We start from the raw sequence: 15,514 nt of genomic DNA on the forward strand, positions 1-15,514 counted from the left end.
CTTGTGGGAAGTCCACACTGGAGCAGGCTTCTGGCAAGATCTGTGGCCTGATGGAGACAGGAGCCCCTGCTGAAACAGCTTTGCTGGCAGGACTTGTGACACTGTGGGAGACCTACACTGGAGCACTCTGTTCTTGAAGATTGCACCCCATGCCAGAGGCATTCATTAAGAACTCTAGATTATGGGAAGCATTCAAATTTAAAATATTCATGGAAGACTGTCGCCTGGGGGAGGAACCCAATGCTGGAGGAGGAGTAGAGTCTGAAGGGTCCTTCCACCAAGGAGGAAGGGGCAGCAAAGATAATGTATGATAAACGGATCACAGCCTTCATGCCCTGCCCCCCTGCGCCTCTCAGGAGGAGGAGGTAGATAAAATTGATAGTGAAGTTCAGCCAGAGAAGAAAGGAGGGGTAGGGGGAAAGTGTTTCTAAGATTTGGGCACCTGGGATCTAGCAAGGTTACTCCACCACAGCTGCCTTCTTCACAAGCATTTCCTAGTTTCTTAGCTCTCTAAAGGGCAAAGAAGGTGCTGCTCCTCTCAGCTGCTTGTGCATCTCTAACCATTTCTGCGGAAGCTGTACTCTCAGTTTACTGCTTCTACCCTGCTCAGTTTATCCCGGACTAGCATACAACCTTAGAAAAAAAGTAGGAGGAGTTCAAAACTAAGGAAAAAATTGATTTAACGGGGCATAAAGTGAAGGGTTCAGAACTATAGATATGAATGTTGGAATCAGGACTACAAATAAAAAATATCATAAATAATGACTCTAGCCTTCACAGAGAAATACTCCCTGTATGCTCCTGCTCTTCTTATATCTCACTTAGAGTTCAGATTTGAAAGCTTATGATCCAGTTTTCATGAGGCAACCCTGACATACTTAAATTCTAGACGAATTAAGTTCCTCTAGACTTGACTGCATACTCCTAATGCAAATGTACCGTGCTAGCTAACAGTGCATTTTTAGATTCCCTTTGCCTGGATAAATTGTTCAATAAAGTCTCAAATAAACCATTTAAGTCTATAATATTTTACATTGTAAGTGCCCTTAATTTAATCTGTTTGAAATTTTAACTTTGATGCACATTACATTTTATCAGATAAATTTAGTGTAGGTAGAGGTCCACAGCAGCACTCTTAAAATTCCTTTCTCTTGGGGCAGCCTACTTTCAATCAATTAAAAACACCAAAACAATAAAAGTACCGGACATCTGAAACTACAGGAAGATAGTTCAAAGTATGAATAAAGATTTTGCAAGTATAAAAATCATATTTGATTATTTCATCTGTTCAGTTGCTGATACTGCAGGACAACTCTATTTTCCTCTGCATAGTTATGATCATTTGGTACAACAAGAAGAAGTGTCAAAAAACTGTAATTGAAGAACTCGCAAACTACTGAATTCTTGCAGCTATTTTCCTATGCATAAAAAAAAAGGACAAATATTATAGCTTTAACAATTGCATAACTCTTATCTGACAGAAAGAATTTCTGGTAATTATGTCTTCTGGAGAGATTGAATAGTTTTTGGCAAATAAACCTGGAGCTATCCACTGAAAAAAACTCCCTGAAATTATCAAATGAAGGCTCATTAACTGAAGATTATACATTCTGCTTCTAGTGATAGCAAATGATTGTGGAATTTAATAATATGATGAACAATAATGTATACACATGAGGGAAACAAATAGAGACTCATTATTGGGCTGACAGGAATTTCTTTTATTTTTTGTTACTATTTGTGGTGAATTGACCTTGTCTCGGTGCAAGTCCCCCACTCAGCTGCTCTCTCATTATCCCTTTCAACAGTACAGGGGGAGAGAACAACATGAAGATACTCAAGGGCTAAGACAAAGACAAAGACAAAATACATGGGTGAGGGTGTCACCCTCACCTGTGTATTAGGCTTGCATGGGCAAGTCTTAGCAGACAGGGGTGGCTACAGGAGCGGCTTCTGTGAGAAGCTGCCATAAACTTCCCACATGTCCAACAGAACCAATGCCATCTGGCATCAAGGATGGGCCTGCTGCTGGCAAAAGCTGAACACCTCAGAGGTGGTGGTAGAGCCTCTGGGATAACATAGTTAAGAAGGACACAAAAAGCTGCTGCAGAAAAACTGCAGCCATAGAGAAGTGCGAGAAAGTGAGAGCAAGAATTCTGAGACACTAAGGTCACTGAAGAAGAAGAGGGAGGAGATGCTCAAGGTTTGGAAGCCCCTGCAACCTGTGCTGGAGACCACAGTGAAGCAGCTATCCTACTGCAGCCCATGAAGGTTCACAGTGTATCAGACTCCACTCTGGAGTAGATGGATGCTCAAAGGAGTCTGTGATCTTGTGGGAAGTCCACACTGGAGCAGGCTTCTGGCAAGATCTGTGGCCTGATGGAGACAGGAGCCCCTGCTGAAACAGCTTTGCTGGCAGGACTTGTGACACTGTGGGAGACCTACACTGGAGCACTCTGTTCTTGAAGATTGCACCCCATGCCAGAGGCATTCATTAAGAACTCTAGATTATGGGAAGCATTCAAATTTAAAATATTCATGGAAGACTGTCGCCTGGGGGAGGAACCCAATGCTGGAGGAGGAGTAGAGTCTGAAGGGTCCTTCCACCAAGGAGGAAGGGGCAGCAAAGATAATGTATGATAAACGGATCACAGCCTTCATGCCCTGCCCCCCTGCGCCTCTCAGGAGGAGGAGGTAGATAAAATTGATAGTGAAGTTCAGCCAGAGAAGAAAGGAGGGGTAGGGGGAAAGTGTTTCTAAGATTTGGGCACCTGGGATCTAGCAAGGTTACTCCACCACAGCTGCCTTCTTCACAAGCATTTCCTAGTTTCTTAGCTCTCTAAAGGGCAAAGAAGGTGCTGCTCCTCTCAGCTGCTTGTGCATCTCTAACCATTTCTGCGGAAGCTGTACTCTCAGTTTACTGCTTCTACCCTGCTCAGTTTATCCCGGACTAGCATACAACCTTAGAAAAAAAGTAGGAGGAGTTCAAAACTAAGGAAAAAATTGATTTAACGGGGCATAAAGTGAAGGGTTCAGAACTATAGATATGAATGTTGGAATCAGGACTACAAATAAAAAATATCATAAATAATGACTCTAGCCTTCACAGAGAAATACTCCCTGTATGCTCCTGCTCTTCTTATATCTCACTTAGAGTTCAGATTTGAAAGCTTATGATCCAGTTTTCATGAGGCAACCCTGACATACTTAAATTCTAGACGAATTAAGTTCCTCTAGACTTGACTGCATACTCCTAATGCAAATGTACCGTGCTAGCTAACAGTGCATTTTTAGATTCCCTTTGCCTGGATAAATTGTTCAATAAAGTCTCAAATAAACCATTTAAGTCTATAATATTTTACATTGTAAGTGCCCTTAATTTAATCTGTTTGAAATTTTAACTTTGATGCACATTACATTTTATCAGATAAATTTAGTGTAGGTAGAGGTCCACAGCAGCACTCTTAAAATTCCTTTCTCTTGGGGCAGCCTACTATCCCTGCCTAAACACCTCAGCTGCTTTGGCATTCTGAGTCACACTTAACAAGTAAACTCATCAGGTTCTTTTTGAAATGATAATTCAAAATTACATTGACTCCATTGTTTCACATTTTTGCAGGAAGACCAAAAACTATAGAAAATTTATGAACTTCCAACTTCCTGACTGAAGTAGTAGTGTTAAATAAATCAAATCTGCTCAGGCAACAGAGTTTCATTCCCAGAGAAAAATATTCAGTATGTAAGTTTCAGCAACCATGAACATAGCTGAAAAGAAATATTTTTTCTTTGCTTCTTTGCCTGAAGATTTTATTTTTTTTCTTAATAGGAGATAACCTAAAATTAAATAACAGGCAATGCTTTGATATGAGAAACATGGCACAATTCTGGCACAAATGTGATAAATGTGGTTCAAAAATAATTGTAAATAGTTGATTGAGAAGGAGCACAGGCAGCAGATCAAAGTCTAGGACAGGCTGCAATTGTTAGTTACTTGGGACCATGACACCATTATCAGGATTTACCCCCTGCCCGCCAAGTCATACTTTTTCTAAACAAGTACAAATCTTTCAATGACTTCTTATGTGTCATATTTTCCATGTTAGCAACATTCTAGTCTTTTTAAACTGTGTCAAAAACTGGACACAATAGTCTTCCTGGTCATCAAAGGAAGTAAAAAAAATTTTGAAGAAATCCTAGATAAAATAGTCCCATAAACAAAACAAATGTATTTTCTGAAATTGTCTTTTGGTTTTTTAGATGGTTAAATACAATGTCTAGAAGATTCTATTTTTTTGCAATACTACTACGTTTTTCTCTAGATTATGTAGGTTCTGAGTGACATCCAAATGTTTTTCTATTGTATCTCTATTTTGTATTTGTGCATGTCATTTCTCCTTCCCCATTTAGGTTTAGCATGTTTCATTGTAGAATCAAATTGTTTTTGTTTTACACTCTTTCTTCAGTTCATCTAGCTTGTTTTGAATTCCAAACTTCTCAATCATAGTGCTTACTGTAATTGTAGGTTGGAATCATCTTCAAGTTGTAACTGTTCTTATATTGTCATCAAAATTCTTTTTTTTTCTTTTTTTTTTTTTTTTTTACAGCATCATAGAAATCACGTAACAATTTAGGGTGGAAGGAACCTCTGGGGTCATGTAGGCCAACCCCCCTGCTCAAGCAAGGTCACCTAAAGCTGGTTGCACTGGTGGATCCATTCCTGAATGTATTTTTAGTATCTCCAAGGATGAAGAGTCCACAGCCTTTCTGAGAAATTTTTTCCAGTCCCTACTGTACCTTATTGTACATTTATTATACTGCAATAATTTAATCCACACTAAATTTCTATATTTTTCTCTGAAAGAATTCTAAAAGGCTTATGAATGGCAGCACAGAACTATTTTCTCTCCTTTCCATTTCCAAATCTACAAAAGCATCTAACCTGTCAAGAAAGAAATTAAGTTGGTTTGACATTATCTGTTTTATCAAATACAAGTAATTTATTTCTTATCATTGTGTTTATCAGCTTGAAACTAGTATCTTTCAAGAGCAAAGATAAAACTAATGTTCTTGATTCTTCTGGTCCAAATATCTTCTTTTTTTCTTTTTCTCTATCCTTGATTGGAAAAGTGTGTGCCCTTCTGAATTTTTTTAAACTTCCTTAGAGATTTGGATTTTCAGACATAATTTTCAGTGGAGTGGTCCTTCTGCTTTCCCTCTCAGTATAGCACAGGGAATTTCAACAGTCCCTGATGAATAAAATATATTTAAATATTTCAATATTGTGTAGTACTCTCTCTCCATATGCCACACTCTTACCTTGAAAATGTTCACTTAATTATATCAAGTATATGGTAAAAATTATTATTTTCTGCAAAAGTTGCAAAAGAGGAACAAAATGTTTAGTCTTGCCTGTGACAGCTGATTTTTGGTCAAACTTTTTTTGAGTCATTTTTCCCTTATTTGAATATATTTATAAATATTTTTGTTACTGTTTTCTGTTTCTTGTTCTTGGAAATAAATTTGTACTTTAGATTTTTGTATTTATCATAAAAGATCTGTGTTATTCTCTGATTGCTATCTATAGCAATATTTGAATATATCTAGTATCTACATTATTATCCCTTGAGTTACATCATTAAAAGAGATTTTTTAGATAGCTACAGAAACCTTTCTCAAAAGTTAAAAAATAAAATTAAAAAAAAGAAACAAAACAAACACAAAAACCCCCAAAATGAAAAAAAAAAAAAACAAGGAAAAGCAATAACAAAACAAAAATACAAAACCAAACCAAGTCAAAACCACCAAAAAACCAAACAATAGTTTTCTGTTGCTCTTTTCATAAATTTATAAATGACTTTCAGAATTCATTAGTAAGGATTCAAGGACATTGGCCTACCAATCTGCCAGATTTGGTGGTTTAGATTTTTGCAAGCCATTAATTTAATCACCATGTTGCTTCATTCTTTCACTTCTCACCAATCATAAACTCTATTGTTTTATGGTCACTTTTCCAAAATCTGCCTTTCCTATTTAGCTTCTGTATGGATTCTTATCCATAGTAAAAAGGACTGCTGAAACAAAAAAATCTTCCCCAATGTTTCAAATCTTTTTCCATTGATTGTATCTGGCCACAGAAAATTGTATGAATCTTTCTGTTATATCCAGACTATTCAAAGGATTATCTTTTTCATCAAAAGAAAAAGTGTTAAGTATTTTGATGCTATGTTATCACAGCTAAAATTTATTGTCTGACTGGTTTCAACACTTCATCAAATCCATGAAGATTGCATATTTCTGCACCTAAAAAGTTACTTTCTGAAACCTAATCTAAACAAATACATAATTTTAGACACTGTGAATAAAGGATTATGTCTATTTTTTTAAGTTCTGATAATTTTCATTAAGAAAAATCACAATACGGATTTTGTAGATTTTTTCAATGGCCTCAATAAGGAATTTTTTTACTAAGATGGGTAATCTTTGACTTTTAAACAATTTCACTGATTACGTAAGAAAATTGTAATATTTATCAAATATATTAATGTAGATTGTAATTTGACTGTCTCAACACATGACTAAAATAAGATCTATTTTTTAGATAAATTTTAGGATAGAAAGAAATATTAGTCCACAAAAAGCACATAATTGTAAGAAAAGCATTTGAATTGAAGAAATAATTGATCAATTTGCTTTGTAAATTATTATGTTCTCTTATATTAGGAAATGAAAAATTCAAATATATACTTTAATAAACAAAGGAACAATTTACATTACAGGAATCTGCAGATAAAGTATTTCTACTGTTTTCAATTAAGAAAAATACTCAGATTGCACAACCTACTTCACAGAATGAGGAATGAAAACCCCCCACAAAAACAATCAAAAACCAACCAACCAACCAGCTAAACAAACACTACTCAAAGCACATAACTAGGGAAGCTGAGAGCTCAGGAAAATGTAATTGAGGCATGAAGCACACTTGCCAAAAGATTAATTACTTTTAACAAAAAATGAATATTTTATCAATAGTCTTACTTAAGAGATATATTAGGCACTTCGTTATTTTTTCTTTGCTTAGATGCATTAGACTTAATCTACACTGTCTTGCATTATCTATTTTGAAGTGTCATTGAAAGGTTGAATGACAGAAATTTAAGAATGAACAAATTATCTTCACATCCTTCACAGTACCTTTAATGGGTTACATATTTATTAAAGTTATATTACAGTTATATTTTAGCTTAATAGAATATTACTGCCATCTCAGATTCAACTCAGTTTAGCTTATGTTGAACCTTTTATTTTAAGCAGGTTAAGAGCCTTCTGCTTCACAGTGCAGTGATTTACTTTATCATCAAAGTTATTACTATAACTGGAAGATTTTTAAGATACTTCCAAATAAGATATGTATTTGCACTTCCAAAGAAAATATTCAGCAACTTTTCTTAAAACTCAAAATTTATTACCTTGTCTTCTACAAATGTAAGAATGTGAAACAAATAGAAGTTCTATTGTGATATCTTTAAAATTAGCAACTTCTATAGTTAAACGTCCAAAGAAAATCAAAATATGATTTTAGTCTCCTGTTTAGTCTCTCTGTTCCTGGCAGATTACTGAAGGCTTCAATTAGGTCTTTCTACCTGTTTTTGCTCTTTGAAAACACTGACTTTACTTAGTACCCCCATGTTACTAGTTATTGTGATGCCCTTCCCTCAGAGGTGTACACAACTGCCAATGCAGAGTGAAGGATCACAGAAATGCTGCAGGAGCTCCTGATGCTGACTAGCAGAATAAGATAGACTCTGCAGCAAATTTCAGCTGTGTTACATGGACAAATAGAACACAAGGCAAAAACACAAAATGGAGACAAGTTTAGCTCTGTGTGAAATCCAATGTGAGGAAAAAGACAATATGAACAGTGAGGCTGTGATTAATTTAAGAAGTTTTGTGGAGCAAATGCACTGACATGGGTGTGAAATATTTAGCACTTAGTGTGAAGCTTTCACTGCACAACTTTTTTGCTATTTGGACAAGCCTTGATGCGGCTATAAAATGTATCTGGATGCTATTCCAGATTCAATATTACAGCAAATTTACAGCAATCAGATTAGTTTCCAAATAAGAACAACTGATAAAAGTGATGTTAATAGGTTGGTACAACTGCAGTAAACACATAAGCTCTCTTCAGTAAATAATTAAGTGAATGGTTGTACTATCATATAAAGAATAGTGTAACTTCAGACCATTTAATTATGCATTTCAATTGCATTCAATTATGCACTTAATTGAAAAGAAAATGCGGTTATGATTATTCTGTGTTTGCATGGAGATATTGCTATTAATTTATTTGCATTTTGGAACAATAAGGTGTCCAAGTCTGTTCAGCCCTACAAAAACCACAGATAGAGAAAAAGAGAGAAAGTGAAAGAGAAGACAGGGGACACCGAAACAACATATGTTTACCCACAAAGGAAAGTTTCTAAAATTATTTTGCATTTCATTAAATAACTAGGTCTGTAAGGACTCTGAATAACATAAAGAACTCATGAAGAAAAAATTTTCAAAATGAATACTTCCAGAATTATCTGTCAGTACAGAATAGAGTAAACATAATTGGTTCTTACACAAATATAACTACTGAATTTTATTTGTTCCCATTTGTTTGGTCATTTTCTAATTGAAGGAGTTTTTTCAAGATTAAATAAAAATCTATTTGAGAAATATCAGACTTACTCTCATAGTGAATTAGGAAACCAACACTAGAACGACTGTTGTCCGTAGTGAACAGCAGGTACATATAATTTCCAGTACTAATAAGGAACTGGGGTGCTTGTGTTCCATGGTATTCTCCAATTAATGGTGATGAATTTGCTGGCCCATCTCTGACTTCCAAAGTGTCATAATTAACTTCAGTCTGGAATCTGAAAAGGAATATGCAAGTCAGCTGGTGGATAGATGGGTGGTGTTATTTTCTTCAACTGATAGAAATGCAAACCACTTGTAACTGATCAAGAATACCACACATAAAAAAAATACATAGCTACAAATCCATCCATGTACTGATAAGAATAATAATTAAAGAAGGTTTAATGAGTCATTTTCCTTGCTTTTTTTGTGGTATCGTAAAAAATATTTGTAAGGTATTCAGTATACTTCAGATCACCCATATGACTGGCCTTCAGATTTTCTCAAATTTTCTCAAACAAAATTGCAATATGAAGAAATTTTTTGCCCTCAGGTTAAGAAATAGGAACATCTTCAATTACACTTCATTATTCATCTCAATATTTCATCTCTTGATATTTGCTATTTGGCAAAAACTGTTTTATAGATAGTAAAGTGTTTAATTTTTTTTTTAATCCAAAGATTTTATTCTAACATAGCTTGTTACTTTACTTTTAGGTAATCATTTTTGTCCTATGAAATAAAGCAGTAAAAAATACTAGATTTAAATCAAGCCTTTATTTTGAAATTGGTTACTGTTACAATATGTGTGACTTCTTAATTTACTCTAGTGTATCAAAAAAAATACCCAACAGGTAATATAGACTAGAATGGAAAGTAAGGAGACTAATGAGGGTTAATTTACAGGAAAAAATAACTTTAAAATCAACAGCAGAGTCAATGTGTCTGCCAATCATTAAACCACATCACATTTCTCCAGTTCATAATGGATAACTATGTCATCTACTACTAGTTCTTAAATCAAACAGCACAAACCTGCTCTTTCTCGAGATGAACTTGGACTGTCACTTTTTACATCAGATGCTTTTCAAGATAGTTTGTGGTTATATCAGATTCTGATATGCTGTAGCATTTAAACCATGCACACATAAATTTTCCTGTCAATGAAGTTTGTGCTATTTTACAGATACTTACACTGCTCTAAATATATTTGCATGCAGACCCAATATTCTTATTTTCATCTTTCAGAAATGCATATGTTGTGAGATTTTTTTTCTTCTATTCCCATAAGTCTTGTTAGCTCAACTTCTGAGAGCAGCAGTAATCCCTACACAACACAATACTTTTTCAAAGTGAATGCCCTTAGCTGTCTTGCCAATATGGGACACATGTAGTAGTCTAGAGATAAGAAACTGTATTCTTGTAATTAAAGTGCAAAATATTAAATACTTGAGAAAGGAGAAATGCATGTGACATTCCTTTAAAGTGTAAATAGACTTTATAGTTCATTACGAAATGATGACAGAATGACCAAGCTCCCATGCCGTTACATTTTCCACAACAAACAGCATTGCTCTTGTAAAAATATTTTTACAGACACATCAATAATAAGAAGAACAATTTCAGTTTTAGCCAGTATTTGGCATTCCTTCCTGTTGTTCTCTCATGGTTCCCTGAAAACAAAAGCACAGCCATAAGTCAGAATGCTTTTGCTTTGCTATCAGAGCTAATGACTGCTTGGAAACTGACTTAGGCACTTTATATCATTCCTTCCTCTTCACACATAAAACTCTAGATTTGTGGTACTTTATTTGGATATATTTGGATAGGTTGGATAAAATCCAGATGATTGCTTTTACTGCTATCTATCCACTCTGACAGTGGACTACAGGGCTTGCAGGTTTGCTAATACATTAAACATTTTCAGGACCCATTCCTGGCAATGAAATCAGCTAGAATGGAATGGCCTACAACCACGCTATGAACTACATCCTTTAGCCTCTCAAAGAAGGAGATACTATTCAAATTTCCTATTATGAATGGTTGCTTGCCCACAGTAACTCCTGGCTCTGTTTGATAATTATTTGAGAGAATGCTAGTTGACAAACTCAAGAAGCATGCTGGACACTATTTCAACAATTTAGCTACATAAACACATGAGGTTTTGCGTCTGGAAAGGCTCACTGAGTACTTAATTTACCAAAATAGACAGTTACAGGGCATCAATAAAGTACTTGACAGTTTTTCAGTAGCCTTTCATAATTTCAGAGATTATACATTGATTTATCCTGTAGCAGAATGATGAAAACAGACAGATACAGCTAGGCTGCTTTAAATGCTTTATTTGTACTCATAATTAATAGACTCAAGATTAGTAATTGAATAGTTCAATTATTTTGACAGTTATGTTTGTGAGGCAAACTAATTAGGAATAAAGTGCTCTCAGGCAGCAATTGCAGTTTTCTTAGCAGGGCAGTACGACAACAATGGATGGCAATCCCTTGCTGGAGACAGAAACCAGAAAATAACCCTCAACAGCAAGTGCTACTCTGACAATGATCTTTATTCCCAGTAGATTCCTGCTCATGTCAAACTTGAATGTGACTTTATAATTCAGGTCTGATTTTGAGGGTTTAAGGGAATTAATTCTCTTTTGAATTGGGCTGGGTTTGTTGCTGTTTTTTAGTCTTTGCACTTTCCCTAAAGTGATAAATCAAGACAATTTGTTATTGGGAATCCTTTATCGTTACTGAAAGTACCTAATTGAGGGTTACATTTTGGATTTTTAGTTTATTTTAATGTTTATTTGCTTACTCATATTAGTAAGAGATAGGATGTCCTCCAAATGTACATAGATAATTTTAAAAAGACTTAAAGGATGTTGTGTTATAGTAATCTTCATGCAGTTGGGTTGATTTTGAATATAGAGGTTAGTTGCATAAATTATCAAACTATTTTTTAACAATATTCAAAGTGCCAAAGATCTCCAGATCAGGCATTATTCTTCCACCCCTTTCCTCATGACTTGACTCAATTAGACTTTATTTTTCTGTTACCCTTCCAGGCATTAGGCACAATTTGAAATGCAAAATGTTTCAATGTACAATAATCATAGGGTCATGCAGTGGCTGCTACTTTTGGAAAGTTTCTAAGGGCTCTGGAAAGGCACATTTGTCTAGAAACATTAAAGCTTCATTAGCTCAAGAGTGAGATAATTTACATTATTAATATCACATTTGTACAAAGCTTCATTCTGTTAGGTATGTCTTTGAAGCAAGTCATATAGTGAAGTATAAAAGGGTTCCATTTTCCCCAAACTAGGTCATACACTTGACAAAAATATTTTATTTGTTGATTAATTGACAAAATCAACTACTGATTTGTAATTTGCTAATGTTATATCAGATGGCAAAGTCTGATTTTTTTGTAGGCAATAAAAAAGGTTTTACATGGAATTTTTAAACTGGGTAACAAAGTCTTCATGTTAACAAAATAAAATAATTTTATTGCAAAAGCAAAGTTATACTATTATTAACAAGCATAACGCTTTCAATAACATTTATAATGTGATGTAGTAAAGTTAGACAATTTTCTAAACCTTCCAGAAAAGCTCCATAAACCTCCAAAGAAAACATGGAAGGGTTTTTTCTTTGTCTACCAAAACCAACATGCTGAATGGTAATACTGTTTTGCAATTGAAACAATTAGGGAAGAGCAACATAATCCATTTGCTATTAATGCTGATATATTGTTGAAGTATATTAATTGTGTACCTGCTGTACTTCAAAAATTATATGTAATCAGAATTCTCTATTTTGTAAACTCCAAGTTCTTGTTTAATGTCATTGCAGTTCAATTTGCACACAAAACTCCAGAATTCTGCAATGGAATATGTGTGTCTAAAATTCAGCAAATTGAGTTCTTACACTGCATCACATGTCACAGAAGCCTATGTTTGTCACTATTTTCTCAGAAATATTTTCTCACACTGTTAAGGTCACACACATTCAAATATCTGCAACTTCAGGCAATGCATTTTCTTTTATAAAATTTAAATGCATCATCTTATAACTTAAAATGTTATTTCCATTTAATAAGACGTCCCTGAAAACCTCAGGCTTCTGAACATTAATAAAAAAAATTGCAAATGAATATAAACATATAAATACTATGAAGTCTTTAATGAGAAAAAAAAGTCAGCATCTTAAATTTCTGGAACTTCCCGCTGAGTACAATGGAAGCAGACACATTAGAAACCTTTAATTGCATACCTGTAGGAATATTACTGTGACTGTTGGAATGAGGGGGTTTTTTTGTGGTTTGAGTTCACAGAATCACAGAATCACAGAATCACAGAATTTCTAGGTTGGAAGGGACCTTTAAGATCACCGAGTCCAACCCATGTTCTAACACCTCAACTAGGTCATGGCACCAAGTGCCACATCCAGTCTTTTTTAAAGTATACACTTATTCTTTAATAATAAAACAAGTGTTTATGCTCAACCTTAGTTCTTGTTTAACTTTATGATACTCACTTGTCAAAAGTGATCTTAATGGAATTTCCTGGTCTTGCTTCAATCACCCATTCACAATTAAGTGAGTCCTTGTAATATCCTGGCCAACCTGGTGGCAAGATAACACCACTCGATGCTGTCAAATGTCCGCCACATGGTGCTGCAAGAAAAAAAAAATCATGTATATTTGTAATATACAAATTATTTCTAATATATTACATATTCAAAGAAATTGCAAAAAATCAAACTAAAATGCACAGAAATATGTTTAATATAGTTTTAATAGTTTAACACAGCACTTTCATTTCTTCAGACTCATAACGCCTGCAATGTGTCTTATCAAGGCTTATTACTCTCTATATATTTTAACACACAGAGTGTGGCACTTGGGTCTGCCAGCCTTCCTTCTGTTGAAAAGCACAGTATCTTATTAAAAAATGATACTGAATCATCACATTTAGATCCAGTATGATTCCACATTGACATGGAAACATCAGACAAATTGTTCCAGGTAATTATTACTGCTGTTCTGTGCCACCTTTTTGAGTAACCACTGAGCTCAGTGGAACTGACAGTTGTAAATATTCCACTGGATCATAGAATGGTTTAAATTGAAGGGGATGTCTGGAAATCATCTAGTCCATTTCCTGTTCAAAACAACAGATTGCACAGAACCATGTCCAGTCAGGATCATGCCTTTCCTCCAAAGTCATACACTCCCCAGACTTTCTGGACAATCTGTTTTAGTGTTTGATCACTCTCACAGTGCAAGGCTTTTATCTTTAAACATGTATTCCATGTATTCCATAAATCCATGTATTTCAGTTTCTGTCAACTGCCTCTTGTCTGATTCTTGTACACCACTGAGGAGGGTCTAGCTCCACCTTCTTTAAACCATCCTATTAGTTATCTGTACATATTGACAAGATCCTCTTGAGTCCTGAGCCTTTTCTTTTCCAGTCGAGACAAGCACAGTTCTTTCAACCTCCTCCTGTATGACAGATGCTCCAACTCCTTACTTACCTTTGTGACACTTCACAGGACTCACTGCAGTATGTCCACATTTCTCTTGCACCGTGGATCCCTGGAGTGCACACAGTGCTCCCAACACAGCCTCACTAATGCTCAATAGATGGGAGAGATCTGTCATCTATTTTCAGCCCATTTCTGCTCCCTCTCTTGTCCCTCTGAACAGCAGCACAAACATCTGGAACACCAGTCACTCCCCCCAGTTTTACATCATCTTCAGACTTGCTCAGAGTACATTCTGCCTCAGCATTCAGTTCAGTACTGAAGGTTTTAAACAGTACTGGATAGGGCATTGACCCCTGGGCTACACCTCTATAAATTAACCTCCAGTTGTGACACTGCCTACAATTCTGTGAGACAAGTAGTTCAGTCAGTGTTCAGTCCACTTCACTGTTCACTTCTCTAGTCCCTACTTCATCAGTTTGTCATTGAGAATTTTGCATGACACAGTGCCAAACATGTTACTAAAACTGAATATCCATTACTCTCCCCTCATCCATCAGACAGTTCATCTTAACACAGAAGGCTATTAGGTTGGTCAGGCATGATTTTCCTCTTCATAAATCCATGTTGATTACTCCCAGTGACCATAGTTTTCTTCATTTTGTCCTATTTTTGGCTTGGACAGAGTTTTCTCACAGTAGCCTCGAGGGGGAAGTTTGGAGCTATGTGGGCACACCTGGGTGGTTATTCTATACCACTCTCACCATCTCTGCAGGATAGAAGTCAGGGACTTTACTTGCAAGAAGAAAATGTGACATGGGGTGGAGGAAGAACATGAGCAGAAGGATCTGGGGGGGCATTTTATCTTTGTCTCAGTGACCACCCCACTTGGACATTGGTTGGGTTGGTTGGTCAGTCAGGCAGTGGGTGAGCACTTTTTTGTATATAAATCACCCTCTCTCGTATACTTTTATTATTAATATTGTTGTTCTTACTATCTTACCTCATTGCTGTTTTCCTATCTCAACTCAGAATATCTGCCTTTTGTCTCACTCCCACAGGAGGGGGTGAAGGGGGAAAGAGCAGCTGCATGTGGCTTAATTTCCAGCAGGGTTTAAACCACAGCGCATGGTTTGGAAATGGTTTCAAGGAATATTGTTGTATCACCTTTCCCAGTGATAGAGATAAGACTTGTAGCTCTTCAGATCTCTCTTTCCATTCTCCAAGACTGGAATTTGCTTTCTTCCAGTCCTCAGGGATCTCCCTGGTTTAAATCAGCTTCCCAAGATATTGAGTGACCTTGTGATGTCATTGGATGGCTTATTCAGAAATCTTGGATGCAT

At 35.6% G+C, this 15,514-nt stretch overlaps 1 protein-coding gene across 1 annotated transcript in view; it reads right to left on the reverse strand.

Annotated features, from left to right (window-relative positions):
- Positions 1–15,514, reverse strand: part of CSMD1 (CUB and Sushi multiple domains 1) — a 1,071,386-nt gene that overhangs the window by 230,966 nt on the left and 824,906 nt on the right. Inside the window, exons 16-17 of the mRNA XM_041420500.1 lie at positions 13,221–13,359; positions 8,734–8,921 (exon numbers count right to left, since the gene is read on the reverse strand). Of these exons, the coding sequence (XP_041276434.1) occupies positions 8,734–8,921; positions 13,221–13,359 (327 nt within the window). The remainder of the gene's footprint in view (positions 1–8,733; positions 8,922–13,220; positions 13,360–15,514) is intronic.

Source organism: Onychostruthus taczanowskii, unplaced genomic scaffold (assembly GCF_017590055.1).
Source record: "Onychostruthus taczanowskii isolate IOZ18803 unplaced genomic scaffold, ASM1759005v1 scaffold11, whole genome shotgun sequence".
Classification (NCBI taxonomy): Eukaryota; Metazoa; Chordata; class Aves; order Passeriformes; family Passeridae; genus Onychostruthus; species Onychostruthus taczanowskii.